This window comes from Dromiciops gliroides, chromosome 2, assembly GCF_019393635.1.
Source record: "Dromiciops gliroides isolate mDroGli1 chromosome 2, mDroGli1.pri, whole genome shotgun sequence".
Taxonomy (NCBI): domain Eukaryota; kingdom Metazoa; phylum Chordata; class Mammalia; order Microbiotheria; family Microbiotheriidae; genus Dromiciops; species Dromiciops gliroides.
The window spans coordinates 388,665,122-388,688,248 of NC_057862.1; the positions used below are offsets into that span (position 1 = coordinate 388,665,122).

Consider the following 23,127-nt stretch of genomic DNA (forward strand, 5'->3'; position numbering starts at 1 on the left):
CCCATTTTACAGTTGTAGAAACTAAGGCAAACAAAGCTTAAGCGACTTGCCCAAGGTCACACAGCTAGTAGGTGTCTGAGTCCATTTTTTAACTCCAGTCTTTCCTAATTCCAGGCTCAGCACTTAATCCACTGTGTCACTAGCTGGTCTCTGACTTTATTAATGATTAACATCTTTTTTTCTTTGGTTGTTTTTTTGGTCAGGACAATGAGGGTTAAGTGACTTGCCCAGGGCCACACAGCCAGTAAGTGTCAAGTGTCTGAGGTCAGACCTGAAATCAGGTTCCCCGGAATCCAGGGCAGGTGCCTTATCCACTGCACCACCTAGCTGTCCCAATGATTAACATCTTAATGTGAATTAGTGGATCAAAGCTATTCCAAACCATAATTACTTCCATAACTACTGTCCCACTACTGTGGCTGAATGAAGGTTTGTGGGGAGGAGGAAGAGAGGTACAGAACATCTGCAGAGAATAGATCTAAATATCAATGCTAGGGACTCAAAGCACCTAAAAGGCATCATGAAGCCACTGGGTATCTGAGGGAAGAGGTGACAAGAGGAAAGAGAAGGCAATGGAAAAGGCTTGTTGTTGAGTCATGTTCAACTCTCCACGACCCCATTTGGCATATTCTTGGCAGAGATACTTGGGGTGGTTTGCCATTTCCTTTTCTAGCTTATTTTCAGATGAGGAAACTGAAGCAACAGAGTTAAGTGACTTGCCCAGGATCACACAGCTACTAAGTGTCCGAGGCCGGATTCAAACTCAGGAAGATGAGTCTTGTGACTCCAGGCCCACCACTCTATCCACTTACTTACCTAGCTGCCCTATGGAAAAGGCACTAAGGTTCAAACATACTTTAAAAATGTTTTCCCACCCTGGGGTCCTATTTCCATTTCCATTAAAGCATAAGTTTCCCCAGGGCAAGGACCTGACATAACCTAAGTGTATCTCACGACACAATGACTATGTAGCTAGAAAGAGTTGTGTGCAAATCAAGCTTTATCAATTAAGTCACTTCAAAATTCAATAAGAATGCTTGTTCCCAGGCAGGAATTCTTAACCTGGATGGGAGGAGGAATCTGTGAATTTTTTAAAATAATATTTTAGTAATTGCATTTAATATAATTGGTTTCCTATCTCTGAAGTACTGACTCACAGATTGGCTAATATGACAAAAAAGGGAAATAATAAATGTTGGAGAAGCTGTGGAAAAATTGGAACACTAATGCATTTTTGGTGAAGCTGTGAACTGATCCAACCATTCTGGAGAGCAATTTGGAACTATGCCCAAAGGCTATGGGACTGTTCACACCCTTTGACCCAGTAATACCCAGACTGTATCCCAAAGAGATCATGGAAGAGGGAAAAAGGACCCACATGTACAAAAATATTTATAGCAGCTCTCTTTGTGGTGGCAAAGAATTGGAAATCAAGGAAATGCCCATCAATTGGGGAATGGCCAAACAAGTTGTAGTATATGAACATAATGGAATACTATTGTGCTGTAAGAAATGATGAGCAGGATTTCAGAGAAACCTAGAAGGACTTACATGAACTGATGCTGAGTGAGAGGAGCAGAACCAGGAGAACATCATACACAATAACAGCAACATTGTGTGATGATCAACTGTGATAGACTTGGCTCTTCTCAGGAGTTCAATTTCAAAGAACTTGTGATAGAAAATGTTTTCCACATCCAGAAAAAAGAACGGTGGCTTCTGAATACAGATTGAACCATACTGTTTCTACTTTTGGGCTGGTTTTTTTCCCCTTCTTTTTTTAAGGCTTTTCACTTGTCTCTGATTCTTCTTTCACAATATGACTAATGTAGAAATATGTTTAATGTGATTGTACATATATAACCTATATCAGATTGTTTTCCGTCTTGGGGAGGGGGGAGGGAAGGGAGGGTAGGAGAAAAATTTGGAACTAAAAATCCTATATGGGGCAGCTAGGTGGCGCAGTGCTTTATAGCACTGGCCCTGGATTCAGGAGGACCTGAGTTCAAATGCAGCCTCTGACACTTGATACTTACTGTGTGACCCTGGGCAAGTCACTTAACCCCCATTGCCCTGTAAAAAAAAAGAAAAGAAAAAAAAATCCTGTGAAAACAAATGTTGAAAACTATCCTTACATGTAACTGGAAAATAATAAAATACTTTTATTAAAAAATTTTAAAATATATAATTGGTTTCCTTTGTTAATTCTATGTATTTTATTTTATGGATTTAAAAACATTCTGCGAAAAGGTCCAATGGCTTCACTGAACTGACAAACATAATATACAAAAGGTTAAGACACCCCTCACCTCCTTTAAGGTAATACTTTAGTCTAGCCTTCTAAAAAACAAATTATTACTTTTAGTTTATATTATGACAATAAATCATGATGTGTTGATATTGTATCATGATATAGTAGAAGGCACACAGGACTTGAAATCAGACTTAGATTGGAATTCTAGTTCTGATATTTAGTAGCTTAACCCTACCATCCTCTCAGACTATCCCATAATCTTTCATAGCCAAACTCTTAGGCGGAACAAAACCCCTTCTGGGGTAGCTGGAGGTACAGTAGATAAGAGCACTGGCCCTGGAGTCAGGAGAACCTGATTTCAAATTTGGCCTCAGATGCTCACTGACTTCAGACATCCCTATGCAACTAAAACTACCCCCTCTGTAAGGATCTTTTTTTTTTTTTTTTTTTTGCAGAGCAATGGAGGGTTAAGTGACTTGCCCAGGGTCACACAGCTAGTAAGTGTCAAGTATCTGAAACCAGATCTGAACTTAAGTCCTCTTGAATCCAGGACTGGTGCTTTATCTACTGTGCCCCCTATAAGGATCTCTTACGGGCTAAATGCAAACACTTTTTCCTCAATCTTCAAATGTCTTGATCTCTCTGCAGCTTTTCACAGTGCTAAGCACTCCTTCTGGATATTGTCTCTTTCCTCAGCATTTTTAACACTGCTCTCTCCTGGCTTTCATCCTATAGAGCTGTACTGTCTTAGTCTCTCTCTCTTTTTGTTTTTTAGTCAGGCAATTGGGGTTAAGAGACTTGCCCAGGGTCACACAGCTACTAAGTATTAAGTGTCTGAGGCCGGATTTGAACTCAAGTACTCCTGACTCCAGGGCCAGTGCTCTATCCACTGTGCCATCTAGCTGCTCCTGTCTTAGTCTTTTTTGCTAGGTCATCCTCCATGTGCTACCCCTTAACCATGGGTATCCAGCAAGATTCTGTCCTGGGCCCTCTTCTCTCAGTGATTTCATTTCCTCCCATGGATTTAATTATTATCTCTATGCAGATAATTCCAAAAATCTGTATTTCCAGCTCTAGTCTACCTGAACTCCAATCACAAATAAGCAATGTGATAGCCTACAACCAACTCCAATTTAATATGTCCAAAGTAGAAGTCAAAATCTGCCCTCATAAAACCATCTCTCCTCCAAAATTCCCTGCTTCTCTTATGGGTACCACTATCCTTCTCATTGTTGAGATTCATAGCTTTAGAGTTACCATCAGTTTCTTTATCTCCCTCACTCCCTATATCCAGTCAATTGTTTTTTTGTTCGTTTGTTTGTTTTTTGCAGGGCAATGGGGTTAAGTGACTTGCCCAGGGTCACACAGCTAGTAAGTGTCAAGCATCTGAGGCTGGATTTGAACTCAGGTACTCCTGAATCCAGGGCTGGTGCTTTATTCACTGTGCCACCCAGCCGCCCCTATATCCAGTCAACTGACAAGTCATCAATTCTACCCTGACAACATTTTTCACATATCCTTCTCTCAAAAACAAAACCCATATCCTTCTCTCAGTTCACATAGATGCTGCAGTTGTTCAGACCCTCACAGCCCTTCTCCAGACTGTTGCGGTAGCTTCCTTATCAGTCTCCCTGCCTCTAGGGAGCATTATCCTCCCAGCTGTCAAGATAGTCTTGCACCGGTTTGACCATGTCATTTCCTCCTCATTTATTTTGCTTCTAGGATAAAATAACTCCTCAGAGCCTTGGCATTTAAAATCCTTCATCGGGGCAGCTAGGTAGCGCAGTGGATAAAGCACTGGCCTTGGATTCAGAAGGACCTGAGTTCAAATCCAGCCTCAGATACTTGCCACTTAACTAGCTGTGTGACCTGGGCAAGTCACTTAACCCTCATTGCCCTGCAAAAAAAACAAACAAAAAAATCATCTAAAAGTCCTTCATCATCCGACTCCAACTCACCTTCCTAGACATTTCATATGACTTCCTTTCACACACCCCCAGCAATGGAACTACTGTTCCTATAATTAGCTGTTTTCTTTTTTACCTTTGTCCTGACTGTCCCCCATACCTGGAATGCTTCTCTTCCTTACCATCTTCCAATCTCGGACTCCTTAGCTTCCTTCGGTCTGCCTCTCAGGTACCACATCTTCCAGGAAGACTTTCCTGTTTCTTTCTCTTATGCCTTATTAGGCATTTACTCCTCTATATCCATTTGATATCCCCCAGGAGAATGGGAATCACTTTAGGGCATCTGGTTTTTGTTTTCCACCCCCAGCATGATATAAGGAAGTAGGATGGTAGAGTGAACAGAGGGTCAGCCTTGGAGTCAGGAAGACCTGACTTCAAATCCTGCCTTTGCTACATGTAACCCTATGACCACACACAAGTCACTAAATGTCCCAGTGGTCCAGTTAACTCTCTAATCCTTATGTTAGGGAAGAGCTGCTGAACTGCATGGGTGAAGTTTTTGCCCCAATAGTTCTACACACTCAATTCACAGGCACAAACTATGAATCTTCAGTGCCTTACACTGCTTTGTAAATGTTTGGGGAATTGAATTGAATGTGACCAATGGGCAATTCTCACCTCGGTGAGCTTCCCTTTCCTCAGTGGACACATTTGTACTTCCTACCTCACACAGTTGTTGTGGAAGGGAGAAGGGCGTCAAGGTTGCTGGTGAAATAGAACATTCCAGAGGATGAGTTGAGCTGCGAAGGAGGTGAGCATGGCTGGGACCTCTCAAGAGATGGTGAGTGGATCTGGGGACTCAGGGTGATGAGGATGCAGTTGTAAGACTGCCTTGGGGGTATAAAAACCAAGCCCCATGTCAGGGGGCCCAGAAGCTCCAAAAGAAACAGGCCACTATCCATTCTGTCCAGTTTATTTTCAGTCTATAGAAGTGATCCTTCCCCCCCCCTTCCCCCCCTCATATGTTTCCCCCTATCCAGACACACAAACATACAGATGCTTCATTCAGCTCTGGTGAACTCTTCCTCTTCAGTCACAAGAAAGGGCCCAAGCCCGTGGCAGAATCTGGGCATACTTGGTCTTTCAAAAGTAAAAAGTCAAATATGAAAGTCCACAGCTTCTAAGTCCAAGGTAGAAAAGTTGAATCCTGGAAGCAAGAGGCAGCTCCTCAGATCCATCCAAGGTTGTCACCCTTCCCAGAAATGGCTCTGTGTGAGGGGGAATTCCAACAGGTTTTGAGTCTCAAAGGAGCCGTGGAGAAGGAGCAGATGTGTTTTCTCAGAGGACACCCCTTTCAAAGAGTAATACTTATACTTCTTTCTCTGCCTCTTCTCAGAGCTTGTAAGCAAATTACTTGCTCCCAGTTCTTGGAGAAATAGAAGGAAATGATCCCCAAGGCTTTCCTGGGGTCACAGAAAGCCACAGAACCCAATGAAAGAAGCCCAGCTCCTTCTTTCCTTACTTCTTAGGGGAGTCATTTGTGGTGTATCTGACTGGGATGCCAAAATAGATTTTATCTTGCTCAAAGCACATCCCAGTGAAAAAAAGAGACAGCAGTTTAAAATGGGGAGGAGGGGAAGAGGAGACGTTTCAGGTCAGCTGCTAGTTCTGCTGGTTGTCTTAAGGAAATAATAATATGGGTAGGATTTAATAGGGAGAAATGTTTCAAAGGTTAAACTTCAACTATGTTTGCACATATTGGCAGCTACTTAAGCCAAAATTCAACCACTCATAACCAAAAAGGTTTCCTTGCTCCTGAACCTGTCAGGACCGGGTAGGCTCATATGCAACAATGACATGGCTCTCTGTCTCTTAGCTTATTTACTCTGCCTCCAAGGTAATTCATTAAGTTCTTTGCTTAGCAACATCTATCACAATTAAGACAGGAGCAGAGCATAACAAGCCCTGCTCAGAATGGGGGACATCCTAATATTCACAGATGTGACTACTTACATTTTTCAGTCTTCCTCCCTCCTCGAAGAGCTGTTATTAACACCATCAAATAATCCAGTAACACAGATCCACCCTCACCCCACCAAGGGGATCCAGCTAGTGACAAAGTCCTTCTTTGTCACATTTTCTACAGAGCTCTAGCTATATGCTGGCATTCCAAGATCACTGGCTGCCCTGGGGGCTCAGATAGCCATCCTGTCATATTGTTGATGGTGGGTCAATTCTACATAATAATCCCCTTCCCCAGGCCCACTGAAATGCTGCTCCCAGAGAGGACTTCCATGACGCCAGGTAGCTCAGACGTAAGGGCACTGCCTGTTAACTATGAATCAGTAGACTAACGTTGCAGTTTTCTACAAGGATTTCAAAGGTTTAGCTTTCTGAAGCTTGGGAGAGCAGGAGGCAGAGAGGTCTTTAAGGAAAGGAATAAGATGGACAGTCCAGGCAAATGGACTCCACATGCTAATGCTAGATTATAAAGGTATGTACTGAGGTAGCCAGTCATCTTCACCTAGCATAGGTTTTACACAAAGCAGATACCAAGAATTTCCTTCTGGCTCTCTCTCTCTCTTTTTCAGCCACAAGAGACAGTTTTAGTCTCAGCTATTTACTAACAATAAGGTTGGACCAGAGGGTCTCCAGTTCTAATGTTCCATTGTCCAAAATTCCCTCCAGCTCTGCCATTCTGTTTCTATAATACAACAACTTAGGGATATGTCAGAGATATCCTGCTCAGAGAAACCAGGGAGGCAATTTGAAAACAAAACCCAGATGGAGGTTTGCAAGATACTAGGACTTTGCTATCAAGAGGCATTAAAGCTTTCTGAAGGGAGTAGACAACCAACTGGGTCATGGCCAGAAGGGTGACCTCCTCTCCCCGAGGGTTCCAATGCTAGTTCTTCATAGAGAGTCAGGTGTAACATTTTGGTGCTGTGGTTTCTCAGTTCCCCACTGGTCTCTGATGCTTTTTTCAAGATCCTCCCTTGAAATGGGACTGGGACTGTGCTGACTCTCTGTGACGGTCACATAGCTAAAAGTTAGAAGGAAGATCCCTAAAAGCCCCCTCAGCTTTTTCTCACATCTCTTTTTTTTTTCCTTTTTTTTCCCTCACATCTCTCTTGTCCAGTCCAATAATTACCATCACTTCTCAGCCACCTGGGAGTTAGCTTGTTCCTCCCCTCATGGTCATCAGTGGCCCCCAGATGTGTTCATTTCCAGAAAGCAAGGTCCCAAAGGTAACTTTCTTGTGATCCTCTGTTGGGCCCAACTTTTTAGTTCTTTCTTCTGCCCTCTCTTTTCTTTTCAATCCTTGCAGCTTGATTTCAGCACCTTCTCTTTCCTTCACTCGTGATGACAGGAGTCGGGGCTTAGAGCTAGCAAAATTACTGGAGACCCGGATTATACCAAATGGAAAGGCTGACCAGCCTGAGTTCTAGAAGACAGGTCTAGGGGCAGCTGGGACCACAGAGCAGATGGGGAAAACCTTAGTGGTAGGCAGCTATTTTGCCTATGCTCCCAGCCTTCTAGTATGCTATCCATGGAGAAGGCATCTATATCATCAGGACCACAGAGTCCTGTGGACAGTAAGAGGCAGGTAAAGTGAAATTCTGGCTCAGATCACCCCAAAAGCTACTAGGAGAAGTGGGAAGATATCTGCAGGTCCCAAATCTAAGGTCCCTTATCTCACAATGGAGTGCACCTAATTTTACCCAGAGACCTCATGGAAGAAAGGAAATAGTGGTCTCCAAGGATGGGTATTTGGTTTAATATCAGCGATACCCCAACATTCATCTCAAGTCAGATGAGCCCTTCTGCAAAAGAAGGGAGGGGACCAAAGGCACTGGATTCCTCCCATTTTCTAACTCCCCTAAGGCAGATTAGTTTGTGCCTTTAAAAAAAAAATCACTAAAACTTTTTAACGTAAAAAATGAAAGAAAAACAAACCAACAAGGAGCAAACAAAACCCACAAAGCAATAAGGAACAAACAAACAAACAAGAAAAGTCATAAGGAGACACTAGAAGTCCAGCTGAGTGCTGGCCGGGGAAGCAGGCAGGCAGGTAGAGCAAGGACTTTCAGGGTAGGCTGGCAATGTCTCTCTCGGGAGGAGGGCCGACAGGCTTGGGGGCACTCTCATTGGCTTTTCCTTCAAACATCATGACTCTGTTGAGGGTGGGGGACAATGAGAAAAGAAAAACTGGATTAGATTGGTATATGTGTTCTCCTGCACTGGGAACATACCTTTTATTTACCTAAACTTTTACATGTGATCTCATTAGAACCTTACAAAAAACTTATTCAGGATGGGAATCATTACTCCCATTTTACAGAAGAATAAACTGAGACTCGAAATGGTTAAGCAACTCATCCTCACATGGTTATTAATTGGTGGAGCAGAACTGACCAGCTGGGTTTTGTGGTAGAAAGAGCATTGAAGCTGGAGTCAGGAAAAACCTGGGTTCAAACCTCACCTTTGGCACTTACTAGACATGTGATCCTTCTAACTCTTCTCAGTGTCATCTGGAAAAGGGGGATAACGTAATTCCTGGGAGATTCCTAGCTGTGGCACTCTAGTTAAGTTCCATGAAATTCCTGAAGCACTCAGGCAAGACATGCAATTGTGAATTCCATGCAATTCACGGACCACACAGCAAGTTTCAAAGTACACTGCACACCTTTAAAAAGCACTGGTCTGTGGGGAATGAAACCTCTGGCTCTGGCTCTATTTCCAATGATCATAAGACTAGCAGCAACTCATGGCTGGTTCTACCTGGGACAGCCTGGAGCTACCTGAGGGAAGGGCAGTGAGGCACTGAGAAAGTAGGGGACAGAGGGACTACCTTCTGGTAAAAGAAAAAAAAAATCGGCAGGTCCCAGTCTTGGCTGCTTTCCACAAAGACTTAAAGAAACCAAAGTTGGCAACAATCACTTCAGGAACAGCAATTTTACTACAAGAATTATAAATTTTTTTTAAAAAGGAAAGTCCTATTCTTCTCTATTAGGAACCCAGGCAACCTTTGAGAACAGAATAGAATCATTGCTTCGCCCATGGAAAGATAGCAAGAGTCTAGCAGAGTGAAAAAAGACATGGCATGGATGGGAAAGTATAATATCTGAGCTGGAAGAGACTCCAGAGGTCCTCCCATTTTACAGATAAGGAAACTGAAGTTCCAAGAAGTTAAATGGGTTGCCTAGGGTGATATAGCTATTGAACATCTGAGGCAGGATTTGAACTGAGGTCTTTCCGACTCCCAGTCCAGCATTCTATCCACTATGACATTTTGTTGCTGTTCAGTCATTTTCATTTGGGTCCAACCTTTTATGACCCCATTTGGGGTTTTCTTAGGCAAGATACCAGAACAGTTTGCCATTTCCTTCTCCAGCTCATTTTATAGATGAAGAAACTGAGACAAACAGGATTAGGTGACTTGCCCAGGTTCTCACAGCTAGTAAGTATCTGAGACCAGATTTGAACTCGGGAAGGTGAGTCTTCCTGACTCTAGGGCTGGTGCTCTATCTACGGTGCTACCTCACTGCCCACTATGCCACACTACCTCTCAAATATAAATGTAAATGGATGGAGAGGTACAATACTTAGGGATCAAAAGGTCTGACTTACAGTAATTCCCATTTGTATCATGTATGAAAGCTTCTAGGACCTTGGAGGAGTAATTAGGGTTTTGAGAGCACTATCTCATGGGATTCTCTGCCACTAAGTTTCTATGAGACCTTGGGTAAGCTGTTTCCCCTTTCTAGGTCTGTTTTCTCCTCCAAAAGATGGGGGTTGAAGTAAATAAGCTTCTAAGCTTCTCTCACATCTATTCTGTGATGTCTTCAAATAACCCATATATACCTCTTCAAGGATAAGAAACTAGGGACTCCATGGGATGGATATTCTGGAAAGAGGTAAGGAAGGCAGAGGCAGGAGAGCAAAGAGACCAGTACCAGGGCTGGGGATGAATGCAAAGTCCCAAGTTGGGAAATATGCCTGCATAGAATAGTTTGGGCTTTAGAGACTTGGGGAGGCAGAATCAGGGAGAGCTACTCACAGCTTGAGGACAGCTGAACGTTTCCCAAGCATCATATTCACAAAGTCCCGGTAGGAGATGGTATCACTGACCCCACCTGTCACCTCGGAAATTATCTTCTTCATCTCCAGGTGGGTCTTTGGGACACCTAACTTCTCCATCATCCGCTTCAGGGACATCAGGTCTGCCAGGGAAAAAGCAATTTACTGAACTTGGACAGGATATATTTGCAAGGAAGACTGCTGGTCCAGAACATGCATTTTCCTTTTCTGTTTTTCTCACTTTCCTCTTCTGAATGACAACAGGATTGGGCTAGATCAGGTGTCAACCTCAAGGTTGCTCCCCAGTGCAAACCAGATTAAAATATAATTGGCACTTAACCCTCATTGCCCCACCAAAAAAACCAAAAAATCAAACCAAACCAAACCGACCAAACAAACAAAAAAATCCCCAAACTATGGGGGCAGCTAGGTGGTACAGTAGATAGAACACTGGCCCTGGATTCAGGAGGACGTGAGTTCAAATCCGACCTCAGACATTTGATACTTACTAGCTGTGTGACCCTGGGCAAGTCACTTAACCCCAATTGCCTTAACCTCCCCCCCCCCAAAGTAATTTGGAAATGTTTAACAAAATAGATAAAAATACAATACAACATAATGTTAAATTGTAGTTTTCTAAGTCAATGTGTGGTCTATGCAGAAATCCTTTCTGAGTTTGACACCACTGGACTAAAGGGCATCTAATGGCCCTTCTAGCTCTGACATTATATGATGATTGTGTCTTTTAAGATCCTTTCTAGGGGCAGCTAGGTGGTGCAGTGGATAGAACACCGGTCCTGAAGTCAGGAGGACCTGAGTTCAAATCCGACCTCAGACCCTTGACACTTACTAGCTGTGTGACCCTGGGCAAGTAACTTAACCCCAATTGCCTCACCAAAAAAAAAAAAAAAAGATCCTTTCTAGCTCAAGATTTTATGATTCTAGGGTTTTTTCTCTATAAAGGTACCAAAGAGTAGGACAAGGTGATTTGGCACCCAAAGGACTGGGTGTTAGTAGTCTTCGGTGGGGATTCTCTTCTAAGGAGCAGCTGACAGATGTTCCAGTAAGCCTGACAAAGAAGAGATGAGAAAATGGGCCTACTTCCCTCCTTTCTTCGCAGAAGACGGAGGCTCTGGTTGTAGAATATTTCATATACTGTCAGTCTTACTGGCTAATTAAACAGAACTGCCTTTTTTTTCCTCTAGTTTTTTTTTTCCTTTGTTACAAAAGATAGCTCTTTGGGTAGGGAGGGGAAGAGACATTTGGAAATAAAGATGATATTTCTTACCCCTAGGATAAAATACAAACTCCTCAGCCTGGAATTGAAGAGCCTCTACAATCTGCCTCCAACCTACCTTTCTGTCCTCATTTCATCCTACTCTCCTTTAATCACTCTATAGTCTAGCTAAACCATGCCTTGATCTTGTCTTGCTTCCATGCCTGGAATGTACACCTTCCATATTTCCACTTGATGAAATCCTACTGTTCCTTAAAGGTTCAGCTCAGGTGCCATGTCCTCTGTTAAGTTTTCTCTGATCACCTGCTATAATTTATTTCACTTTACTTCAAAATTTCTTTGGGTCACCTCATTAGAATTTTCTTTATTCTTTTTTTTTTTTTAGTGAGGCAATTGGGGTTAAGCAACTTGCCCAGGGTCACACAGCTAGTAAGTGTTAAGTGTCTGAGGCCGGATTTGAACTCAGGTCCTCCTGAATCCAGGGCCGGTGCTCTACCCACTGCCCCACCTAGCTGCCCCAGAATTTTCTTTATTCTAATCACAGTTTACCTTGAACCATACTGCTTAGAATATAAGGTTGAAGGAGGGCAGCTAGGTGGCACAGTGGATAAAGCACTGGCCCTGGATTCAGGAGTACCTGCGTTCAAATCCGGCCTCAGACACTTGACACTTACTAGCTGTGTGACCCTGGGCAAGTCACTTAACCCCCATTGCCCCACAAAAAAAAAAAAAGAATGTAAGCTTGAGAGAAGACTGCTTGCTTCATTCTTTCTTTCTTTCTTTCTTTCTTTTTTTTTGGGGGGGTAGCAATCAGGGTTAAGTGATTTGCTCAGGGTCATACAGCTAGTAAGTGTCTGAGGCTGGATTTGAACAGGTCCTTCTGACTCCAGAGCCAGTGCTCTATTCACTGACCCACCTAGCTGCCCCCTTGTTTCCTTCTTTCTATTTGTGTTTCCAGTGCCTAGCACAGTGCATAGCACATAGAAAGTCCTTAATAAATGCTTCCTAAATGATTGATCAATACTTATTTGTGTATGCTTGAGCTCCTGTTAAAACATAAGTTCATCACAGGCTGAAATTGTGTCTTTATATCCCCAGAGCAATGCACAGGGTCTTCTCATCCAGTAGTTGCGTAATAAATGTTTGCTGGATTGTTGAAAGAAGTTATAGCAGGGGTCATTCCTGCCTCCCGTTGCCCCCTTCCTGCAGTAGAGGCAGGTCTCTGTTCGTTGAAGCTTCTTTCCTCCCCGAAAGGAACTTCATTGTAGGGTGGGGGCAGCAAGTTGGCAAGCAGACTTGTACTTAATGCAGTTCAGCAGAACAGCAGGTGCCAGCTCCTCACAATGTCCCCCCACCCCACGGGGAAGTGAAGGGGCACCTCCCCAGCTGGGAGGAACTCAGATGCCAAAAATACCACGCAGAGAAGGAAAACAAACAAGAAAAAAATGCAGGAAAAACAAAGAAGGCACACACAGGCAAAGAACCCCCCTACCCCCACCCCTGTGGAGCTGGTGCTTTGGACAGAACCCCACCCTGTCCTCAACCCCTTCCCCTCCACCACCCTTGCTCTCCTGTGAAACAATGCATTATCAGCAACCCAGGAGGAGGCTGCCAGGCCACTTTCAAATCTTTGGGAAACAGTGGCTCAGGATGAGAGGGCTGGGGCAAATGGGAGTGAAATGAGCCCTCTCCCTCTTCCTCCTCCTCCCCCTTCTGCCTCTCTCCCTCTTCCCATTTCTCCCTCTGCCTCTCCCTCTCTCTTCTCTCTTCTTTCCTTCTCTGTCTTTTAAATTTTTCAACATAAAATTTCATTGCTATATTTTGGTTTTTTACAGCTCAAGAATTTCTCCCAGTAATCTTTTGGTTCTGTTTTGGTTTTTTGTTTTATTTTTTGAGCAGGGCAATGAGGGTTAAGTGACTTACCCAGGGTCACACAGCTAGTAAGTGTCAAATGTCTGAGGCCGGATTTGAACTCAGGTTTTCCTGAATCCAGGGCTGGTGTTTTATCCACTGCGCCACCTAGCTGCCCCCTCTCTCGGTAATCTTAACCCTATTACCTCTCAGAGAGTCATCCCATATGACATATATTTTAAATGTTTACATTTCCCCCAAAAGACAAGCCCTTTCTCTACCCCCCAACTTCCCACCCTTATACTTTATAAAGGGATGTTTCGTGGCATTTTGCCTACCCAGCCCTGTACCAAAAAAAAAAGGGAAAAAAGTCACATCATCCTCCACAAAATACATATTTCATATATCATAAATATGCACATATACATGTACATGTATGCATGTTCAGGACCTTTGATTTCATCAATACAGTGAACTCTCAGCAAGGGAATTCTCTTAACTGATGTGCAGACTGACATCTGCTCTGCAATTTTGCAGACTTAAAGAATTGGAGAGTTGTTAGGGATCTCAGAGGCCACCTAGGTCAGTCCACATAAGAAAGGAATCCCCGCTCTAGCTCATCTAGCGAGCGACCATTCAGTCTTTCCATGAAGATGTCCAAAGAAAGGTTTCTCCATGCTAGGCTGGATAGCCTATTTTCCCCTTTTGGATGGCTCTAATTATTAGGAAGGTTTTTTTCTTAATGATGAGCTGAAATTTTTCTTCCTTTTGAGACATCAGACCGCTGCTCTTGTTTTTGCCTTGCGGGGCCAATCAGACCGCATCCAGTCCCTTCTCCAGACAAGAGCTCTTCAGATACATGAAGATAGCTCTCATATGCCCCTTAAGTTTTTTCTTCTCTAAGACAAACATGCCCAGTTCCTTCAGCTGATCCTCTGTGGCATCCTCAGGAACCCTGCCTTCCTCTGGATGCTTCTTAAACCATGAATGCCACAACTGAACACAATACTCCATATGAGGTCTGATGAAAGCAAAGTACTCTTGGAAGATATACCCCTTTTAACTCAGTCCAAGATTGCATTGGGGATTTTTTGGTTGCCACTTACTCTTATCGAGCCTGAATTTGCACTAAAACTCCCAGGTATTTTTCAGAATTATTCATTCCTGGGGCAGCTAGGTGGCACAGTGGATAAAGCACTGGTCCTGGATTCAGGAGGCCCTGAGTTCAAATCTGGACCCAGACACTTGACACTTACCAGCTGTGTGACCCTGGGCAAGTCATTTAACCTTCACTGCGGGGGCCCCCCCCCCCCCCCCCGCCTAGATGTCTTCAAGCAGAGTCTAGATGACCCCTCATCAGGTATCAGTTGGCTAATGAGGTCCTTCTCCCCTCTAAATTCTGTGATTCTTCCCTAATCACATACATAGGTGAATGTGGACTCTAACTCAGCACCCCTGGGTATGTCCTCTGTATGCATGCATTTCCCTTCCCACCTTCCCTCTCCCTCCCCAACCTCCGTGGAATTTCTCAGTCCTGCTTTGCCTTTAGTGAATTGACTTACCGATTTCTCCTTCATTGTTCAGGTCAAATTCCATATACTTCTCTGGAAGACAGAATGAGAGAGTCTATGTTAGCTGGAGCCCAAAGAAAGCAGCAAACAAGAACTTCATCAGAAGGCCAAACTATCAGTTGGCTCAGGGAAACAGGAAGGGGAAGAAGAAAGAGCATGGGACTGAGTCAGAAGTCTTGGGTTCGAGTCCCAGCTCTAAGATTTCTTAGACTGTGGGCAAGTCACTTAATTCTGAGCTTCAATTTTCTCATCTGTAAAATGGGGATGATAATGACACTCCCACAGGTACCTCATAGGATTGTTGTGAATGAAGCATTTTATAAACCTTAAAGAATTAAGTAGGGCCAGCTAGGTGGCGCAGTGGATAAAGCACTGGCCCTGGATTCAGGAGTACCTGAGTTCAAATTCGGCCTCCTCAGACCCTTGACACTTACTAGCTATGTGACCCCGGGCGGGTCACTTAACCCCCATTGCCCCACAAAAAAAAAAAAAAAAGAATTAAGTAAATGTGAATTATTATTTTTTTGGCAGTCTATTCAGAGAATCTGCATATCCTTTCATCCTTATTCATATTCCTCTACTAACATCCAGTTTATCTTCAAATGAGGGGTTTAATCTCTCTGAGACTCAATTGTCCTTTCTGGAAAAGAGGTAAGGTTACCTGCTTCCTCCTTCTCTCTCAGTAATACTATGAAGATAAATAAGAAATTGTGGAGAAACAAGTACATCCATTCATTACAGGTGCAAGTACAAATTTGCAGAATCGTTTTTAGGAAGCAGTCTGGCAATGTGTAGTAAAAGTTACAAAAATAATCATGCCCTTCCACCCAATCTTTGGGAATATACCCTTTAAAGAGTCAATTTTTAAAAGATTAATTTGTTTTTAAAAAAAATTTCATAGCGGCATCATATATTTAATTTCAAAACAAAAACTGAAATCAACTTAAATATCTAATAGGGGAATTAAGAGTTAAATTATGGTACATCAATATTATAAAATACTGTAATGCATTTGAATCCAATAAATTGAAGGAATTTTAGAAAATTTTTTTTTTAAGTGAGGCAATTGGGGTTAAGTGACTTGCCCAGGGTCACACAGCTAGTAAGTGTTAAGTGTCTTTAGACCTTTATAGAATAATGTAAAGGGACCCCCCCCCCCAAAAGAAGCAAAACTAAAAGGTAAAACTATACTATGGCTGTATAAGAGCCAAACAAATGAGAAAACAGAGAATTTTGATATGGACTTAGAGACTAAAAGGCCTTTTGCAGAAAGTGGGATTTGAGCTAAGTCTTTTTAAAAAATTTAAAATTTGTTTTATATTTCATTAATGGAATAAAACAAGCATCTTTATAATATAGCATAATAGAAAAGATGATTGCACACAAAACTGTGAATCTATTATGTACAACTTGCTATTCCTTTTAAATAGATAATAAAGTTATCATGTAAATTTCCTCCCACCTCCCTTTTTTTTCTGAGTCTTGAAGGAAGCCAGAGAAACTTAAGAGATGGAGCTGAGGGAGTTAAAGAGGACTAAAAATTTTTCACTGAAATTAATGAAAATGTAAATATTTACTAAACTAAGTTTAATTGGTTATATTGATTTTCAGTAATGTTTTTAATAAAATATTTAATTTTTCCAAAAAGTGGTCACTGAGATGACATATGGGATATTCTCTGAACCACTTGGAAGAAAGGTAGCCTAGTTATTTATGAGACTGAAGCAAGAAAAGAAATGTAACGAAAGGGAATGATGTCCAACCTCTCCTCAGTCTCCTTTCCTGGGTTTTTCATCTGTGTCATGCCAGCTAATCATAAACAGCCTCTAAGGTTCCATCTTGAGCTCCTTCTCTCCATTCTAAACTCTCTCTTTTTTAAAAAATTTATTTTATTATTATAATTTGGGGGGGGCGGGGCAATGAGGGTTAAGTGACTTGCCCAGGGTCACACAGCTAGTGTCAAGTGTTGTGGTTGAATTTGAACTCAGGTCCTCCTGAGTCCAGGGCCGGTGCTTTATCCACTGAGCCACCTAGCTGCCCCCCCCCCCTTTTTTTCAGGGCAATGAGGGTTGAGTGACTTGCCCTGGGTCATACAGCTAGTAAGTGTCAAGTGTCTCAGGCCAGATTTTAACTCAAGTACTCCTGAATCCAGGCCCAATGTTCTATCCACTGCGCCACCTAGCTGCCCCTAGTTGTGGTGTTTTGTTTTGTTTTTTTAGGGATTGTCTTTCTTTTTGCTTATATTTATATCCCCAGACACTCAACTTCCTGTCGCTACCATGCCTGTGCACTGACTGTCTGTCTCTCATGCCTGGGAGGCTCTGTATCCTCATCTCTTTCTCTCTTAAGTTTCCTGGGCTTCCCTCAAGCCTCAGCTCAAATTCCACTTTCTGAAGGAGGCCTTTCCTGGTCCACCCTACTGCTAGCACCTTCTCTCTGAAACTGCCTTCCACTCGTCCTGTGTCTATCTTGTCTATATAGCCAGTATTTGCATACTGTCTCCCCCTTTAGACTGTGAGCTCCTTGAGGGCTTAGCCTGCAGTGCTGACACTTTTCTTTCTTTCTTTTTTCTTTTGTTTTGTGAGGCAATTGGGGTTAAGTGACTTGCCCAGGGTCACACAGCTAGTAAGTGTGAAGTGTCTGAGGTCGGATTTGAACTCAAGTCCTCCTGAATCCAGGACCGGTGCTTTATCCACTGAGCCACCTAGCTGCCCCAAGTGCTGGCACTTTTGCAAGTGCTTAGTAAATATTTGTTGCCTGACTGATCAGCATACCATAAAGTTTGTTTGCTCAGGGTCATGAAGTTATATATTACTGCTTGTGTCCTCCCCAAGGACAAAGCTTCCTCTGCCCCATGTGTATGGGCCAGTCCAGAAGAGATTCAGCCGCTCACACTCCTTACATATATATTTCCTCTGTGGGGGCATTGCTGGCTGGAAGCTGTAAGGCATGGCCCGACACAGAAGAGCCTTTATGCAGCCTCTTTTCCAACATGGGCTCCATGTTCGTGTTTTCTTTTCATCCCGTGCTGCTGGGAATTCAATGGGCAGAAATCCTGCCCCCCTGCCCCAGTGCAGCTACACAAATGCCCATTCTCCACAGGGGCTCCTGAGACGCTAGGCTTGGAGGGGGAGAGGGCAGCTCACAATGGACTGATTGTGCAAGGCTACAGAGAGCCAGTAGGGCTCGGATAGCAAAGCAGAAACAAGCCAGCCCTGCAGACCTGAGACAGGGCAGGAGGAGAGGCAAAGGAGGAAGGGTCCGGCCTGGGATGTCTGCAGTCCTGTGGGGCATGGAACCCTAAAGGTATGGCGAGCATCTCCTGGGCAGGAACGGTCAAAGTAAGTTCCCGTCTGAGGGACCAAGACAGGAATAGGAGAACTCTCCCCTCAGTGGGATCCACTGAGAATCCCACACTTGGTGGATCCGGCCTGGATTCCACAAAAAAACAAAACAACAAAACAAAACACAAAGGAAAAAGGGACAGGGTGAGTTCCAAAATGGATATAAGGTCATGGCCCAGACCCATGGGACAGAGATCTATCTGGCGGCTTTGTTTGCCGCCCAAGGAATGAATCCAAAGGGAACAAGGGACAGAGTCAACAGCAACTGGCCTTGGGCTTTCCCAGGATAGACGGGCTTCATCTGGAAGCCCTCCCAGATGGGTTTCGGGGGGCCGCCAACCCAGGCTTACCCTTGAAGGCTGTGAGCTTTTCCTCCAGGTTTTCTTCATCACTGTACTTCTGGTCACAGAGAAATTCCTGAGAGACAGAGAGGAACAGTCCTCAGGGGGAGGGAAGACAAGGGGAAGGGGGAATTCATAGACACAAAAATCCATTTGCCTACAGCCTCCCTTTACAAGCCAATGAGCCAAAGAGGGTTTCTGTACTCCATGGTGGCACCAAAGTGAAAGGCTACGTTCTATAACCTACCTAGACAAGAGATACTGGTTGGATAAGCTCTGTCACTAATTCATTCATTCAACAAACATAAGATAAGCACCTACTATGGGCAAAGGATGTGCTCACTGCTATAGTTAGTTCACAGTTGCTCTTTGAAGTCTGGAAATAGAGATAAGCAAAATGGGGGAGGGCATGTCTTTTAGCAAGGTGTGAATACCTTCAATTTTACCTGGCCAGACACTCACAGCTCTTGTGCCTTCTCTTCCCAAGACAGCCTGATGTCATGCCAAGACTACACCTAGGTTCTAGTCTGAGCTTCAGGCACTTCATTTTGTAATCCTCAGCAAGTTGAGGTTTTGAAGCCACAGTTTGCTCATCTGTAAAATGGGACTACAAATATCTGATCTGTTCCCTGAGGACTGCTGTAAGGATCCAATGACATCACAGAATGTAGACCCAGAGTCGAAAGAGATCTCAAGGTCATGTGGTCCAACCCCCCCTCATTTTTACAGATGAGGAAAATGAGACCCAGAGAGGTCATACAAAAAGCCTCAGAGGTGGAATCTGAAACTTTATGGAGCTCCTTCAGGTCCTTTGATAATTTATAGGAAAGTCTGGCCATTTCAGACCTTTCAGAAGTAAGGAGGAATGACAGGTCTCAGAACTTGGAAGGATTCTTAAAAGATCATCTGGTTCAACCCCCTGCCTTCAAGCAAGCAAAGTATGAGGAATTCAATTTTACAGATCAGGCATAAATCTACTTAAATAAATAAAAGTATGTTGGAAAAATATGAAGTCATATGTATTTATAAGGGATTCATATTCTTTGGGGACTTTTGTTTGTTTTCTTTCTCACACTCCCTCAAACTTCCATTTTTTTCTCCAGAATTTGGGTTGGGGGGTGTGGAGGCTGGGAGAAGTGACTTTGTCTCTACCTGGGGATAAAAAGTTCTGCTCTAGTGCAACATATACATTTCCACCTCCCCTCCCAAAAAAAGCACAGTCCTATGCAAAAATCACACAATAAAAATCACAAGGCTTATGGGGAAAATGGGATTTAGTTGTGCAATGCTCAAGAACTTAGTGACACATTAAACATGACACTTTTTTTTAAAAAGACCTGAAGTTTGCTTGTGGAAATGGGCACTGGAAAGACTGTAGCTTGTGAGTTATCATGAAGTAGTGAGGTTTTCTGTGTTTTCAATGGTCCTCTTTCGAGTAGAAATAAACTTGAAATTTGAGTTATGCTCAAAATGTTCCCTAATATATCAATCACATTAGAGTAAATTTGTTTGTGAAACAAGCATTATAGCAGAACTATATGCTGGGCATTTCGGAGTGTGAGTAGTAAGGGCAGGAGGCAAGGATGTTACCAAGTCTTGCCATTAGAAACATCTCTCCTGGGGCAGCTGGGTGGCACAGTGGATAGAGCACCAGCCCCAGATTCAGGAGGACCTGAGTTCAAATCCAACCTCAGACACTTGGCACTTACTAGCTGTGTGACCCTGGGCAAGTCACTTAACCCTCACTGCCCCGCAAAAAAAAGAAAAGAAAAGAAACATCTCTCATCTACATCCCCTTCTGTCCTCTGACAATGTGTCCACCCTCATTGTTTCATGCCTACTGGCTCATCCATCTACCTCCAGTCTCTCCCCCATTCCCATCCATTCTCCAATCAGCTGCCAAAGTAATCTTCTAAAATGCAGGTCTGACCATGTTAACTCTCCCACTAAAATAAACTCCAGTGGCTTCCTGGGACTTCTATGATCAAATAGAAAATCCTCAGTTTGGCTTTTAAAGTCCTCCACATACTGTGTGATCCAGTGACACTGGTTTGATGGGTGTTTCTTCCCAGACAACACTTCATCTCCTGACTCTGTGCCTTTTCACAGGCTGTCTCCCATGCTTACAAAGCCCTTTCTTCTTGTCTCTGGCTCCTGGCTTCCTTCAAGACCCAGCTCAAATCCCACCTTCTGCAAGAGGCCTTTCCAGGTCCTCCTCTCTCCCCAACAGTTGGTGCTTTGCCCCTGAGATTACTTCCTATTTATCCCATATATGTATCTTTTTGGGGGGGTGGGGGCGGGGCAATGGGGGTTAAGTGACTTGCCCAGGGTCACACAGCTAATAAGTGTCAAGTGTCTGAGGCCAGATTTGAACTCAGGTACTCCTGAATCCAGGGCCAGTGCTTTATCCACTACGCCACCTCGCTGCCCCCCCCATATGTATCTTGTATGTACATAGATGTTTGCATGTTGTCTCCCCCGTTAGAATGTAAGCCCCTTGAGGGTAGGATCTGTTTGGGATTCTCTTTGTATCCTCAGCACTTATTATAGTGCCTCCCATATAGTAAGCATTTAATAAATACTTGTTGACTTGTTCATTTGAGTTGGTCTGTTAAGAAAAGCAGATACAGGGATAGCTATGTGGTACAATGGAGAGAGCACCAGCCCTGGAGTCAGAAGGACCTGAGTTCAAATTTGGCTTCAGGCACTTACTACCTGTGTGATCCAAGGGAAGTCACTTAACCCCAATGGCTTCCCCCCCCAAAAAAGAAGAAGAAAACATTCCCACATCAATCAACCAAACCAGAAGCCAATGAGATTAAATGAAAAGAGCAAGCAAACACAAGAGGGGATGAGGACCTCTGACACGTAGATATCTGATCAGTTATCTGAACAGTAGAGCAGGAATTGAGAGTTCTGCTTCTGCCACTGACTGTATGTGACTCTGGGCTTCAGTAAAATGAGAGGGCTGCCCTAGAATGAAGGAGTTCATAGTCTGGGGCTAATGAGCCTTTTTTTTTCTTTTTAGAATATTTTGAAAATTATATTTCGATATAACCGATTCCCTTTGTAATCTGTATTTTTCTTTATGTATTTATATACTATGTATATATTGTATTTACACACATGTATACATGCATGTGTATTAGTATATACATGTATACATGTATATAGGTGGAATATACACATATATATGTACTTGTATATACACATACATTCTGAGAAAGGTTTGTTAGGCTTCAACAAACTGTCAAAGGGTCTATGACATGAAAATGGTGAATAATTCATAAAAAACAAACAAACAAAAAAAGGGGGCAGCTAGGTGGTGTAGTGGATAGAGCACTGGCCCTGGAGTCAGGAGGACTTGAGTTCAAATCCGGCCTCAGACACTTAACACTTACTAGCTGTGTGACCCTGGGCAAGTCACCTAACCCCAATTGTCTCACTAAAAAACAAAAAAACGAAAACAAACAAACAAACAAAAAAAAATGGTGAAGAATTCCTAGACTAGAGGATCTCCATGATCCCTTCCAAAAGGAATAGTCTACGATTATAACTGCATCCCCTCTGTCAAAGTAGGAAGCAAATATGAGCACCCTGATTGGGGGATTGGAATTAGGCAGCTGTAATTTCCTGCCTTGGCCACCCAGGCACTGCATCCCAGTGACCAATCACTGCCACACCTGGGGCCTGATTTGTATGCACCCTGGGCCTTCTCTACTGTATTCATTTTGCTGTAAGCTGAATCTAGTCTTCCGTGGCTTCAAAGCCTCTCTTCTCTAAGGCCCCTCTCATTCAAGGTTTTCTACTTGACTTCCTCTGTTCTAGTCTTTTTTTTTCTTCAGGGTCTTCCTCTGGGTCTTAGTGACTTCCTCTCTAAAATGAAGAAATTAGAGAAGGTCATCTCTAGGTCAGTATTTTTCTACCTCTAATATACTATGTTCTAAGGCACCTGTCAGATCTGACATTCGACAGCCTTTCAGCTCAAATTTCTGTGAAATCTTGTAACAGCTTTTGACCTTATCTTGAGTATGGATGGATCAAAATATTAATTCATGTACTCATTCAACAAACATTTATTGAGCACCATCTGTATACACAGTGTCTTCCTAAATATTTGGGGAGTGGAACCGAAATCAAGGTAAGTACAAGGAAGAGTCAATTCTCTCAGAAATAAAACCTACACCCATGAAACAATTAGGGAAAAATTGCAAAGCTGGACATGAATAAATACAAGAAATATAAACTATATTCTCAATTGCATATTGGAATGTGGGCCAAAAAGAATGATCAGTATGGGGCAAAGTTAATCAGGGAAGGTTTCTTGGAAGTGGTGAATTTTGGGAACCAAAACGGCATAGTGAAGCCAGGAAGCTGCCTGAGCTCTCCCAAATTTTCCTCAGAAACAACATTCAAAATTAAGCCTTTCAACAGATTCTGGAGCTGCAAAGCCTACAAAAAGACAGACTGAAACAGTTTTTCAACTTAAGATAACTTAGAAAATCTTCAGGAAACGTCTGTCTCACCTGGGTAAAAAAGGA

General features: G+C 43.1%; 1 protein-coding gene across 1 annotated transcript in view; it reads right to left on the reverse strand.

The window, feature by feature from the left end:
- Positions 1-5,154: 5,154 nt before the first annotated feature.
- AIF1L (allograft inflammatory factor 1 like) overlaps positions 5,155-23,127 on the reverse strand; it is a 33,975-nt gene continuing 16,002 nt past the window's right edge. The window contains exons 3-6 of the mRNA XM_043988828.1: positions 18,596-18,662; positions 14,893-14,934; positions 10,223-10,385; positions 5,155-8,336 (exon numbers count right to left, since the gene is read on the reverse strand). Coding sequence (XP_043844763.1) covers positions 8,249-8,336; positions 10,223-10,385; positions 14,893-14,934; positions 18,596-18,662 — 360 coding nt within the window. The 3' untranslated portion in view covers positions 5,155-8,248. The remainder of the gene's footprint in view (positions 8,337-10,222; positions 10,386-14,892; positions 14,935-18,595; positions 18,663-23,127) is intronic.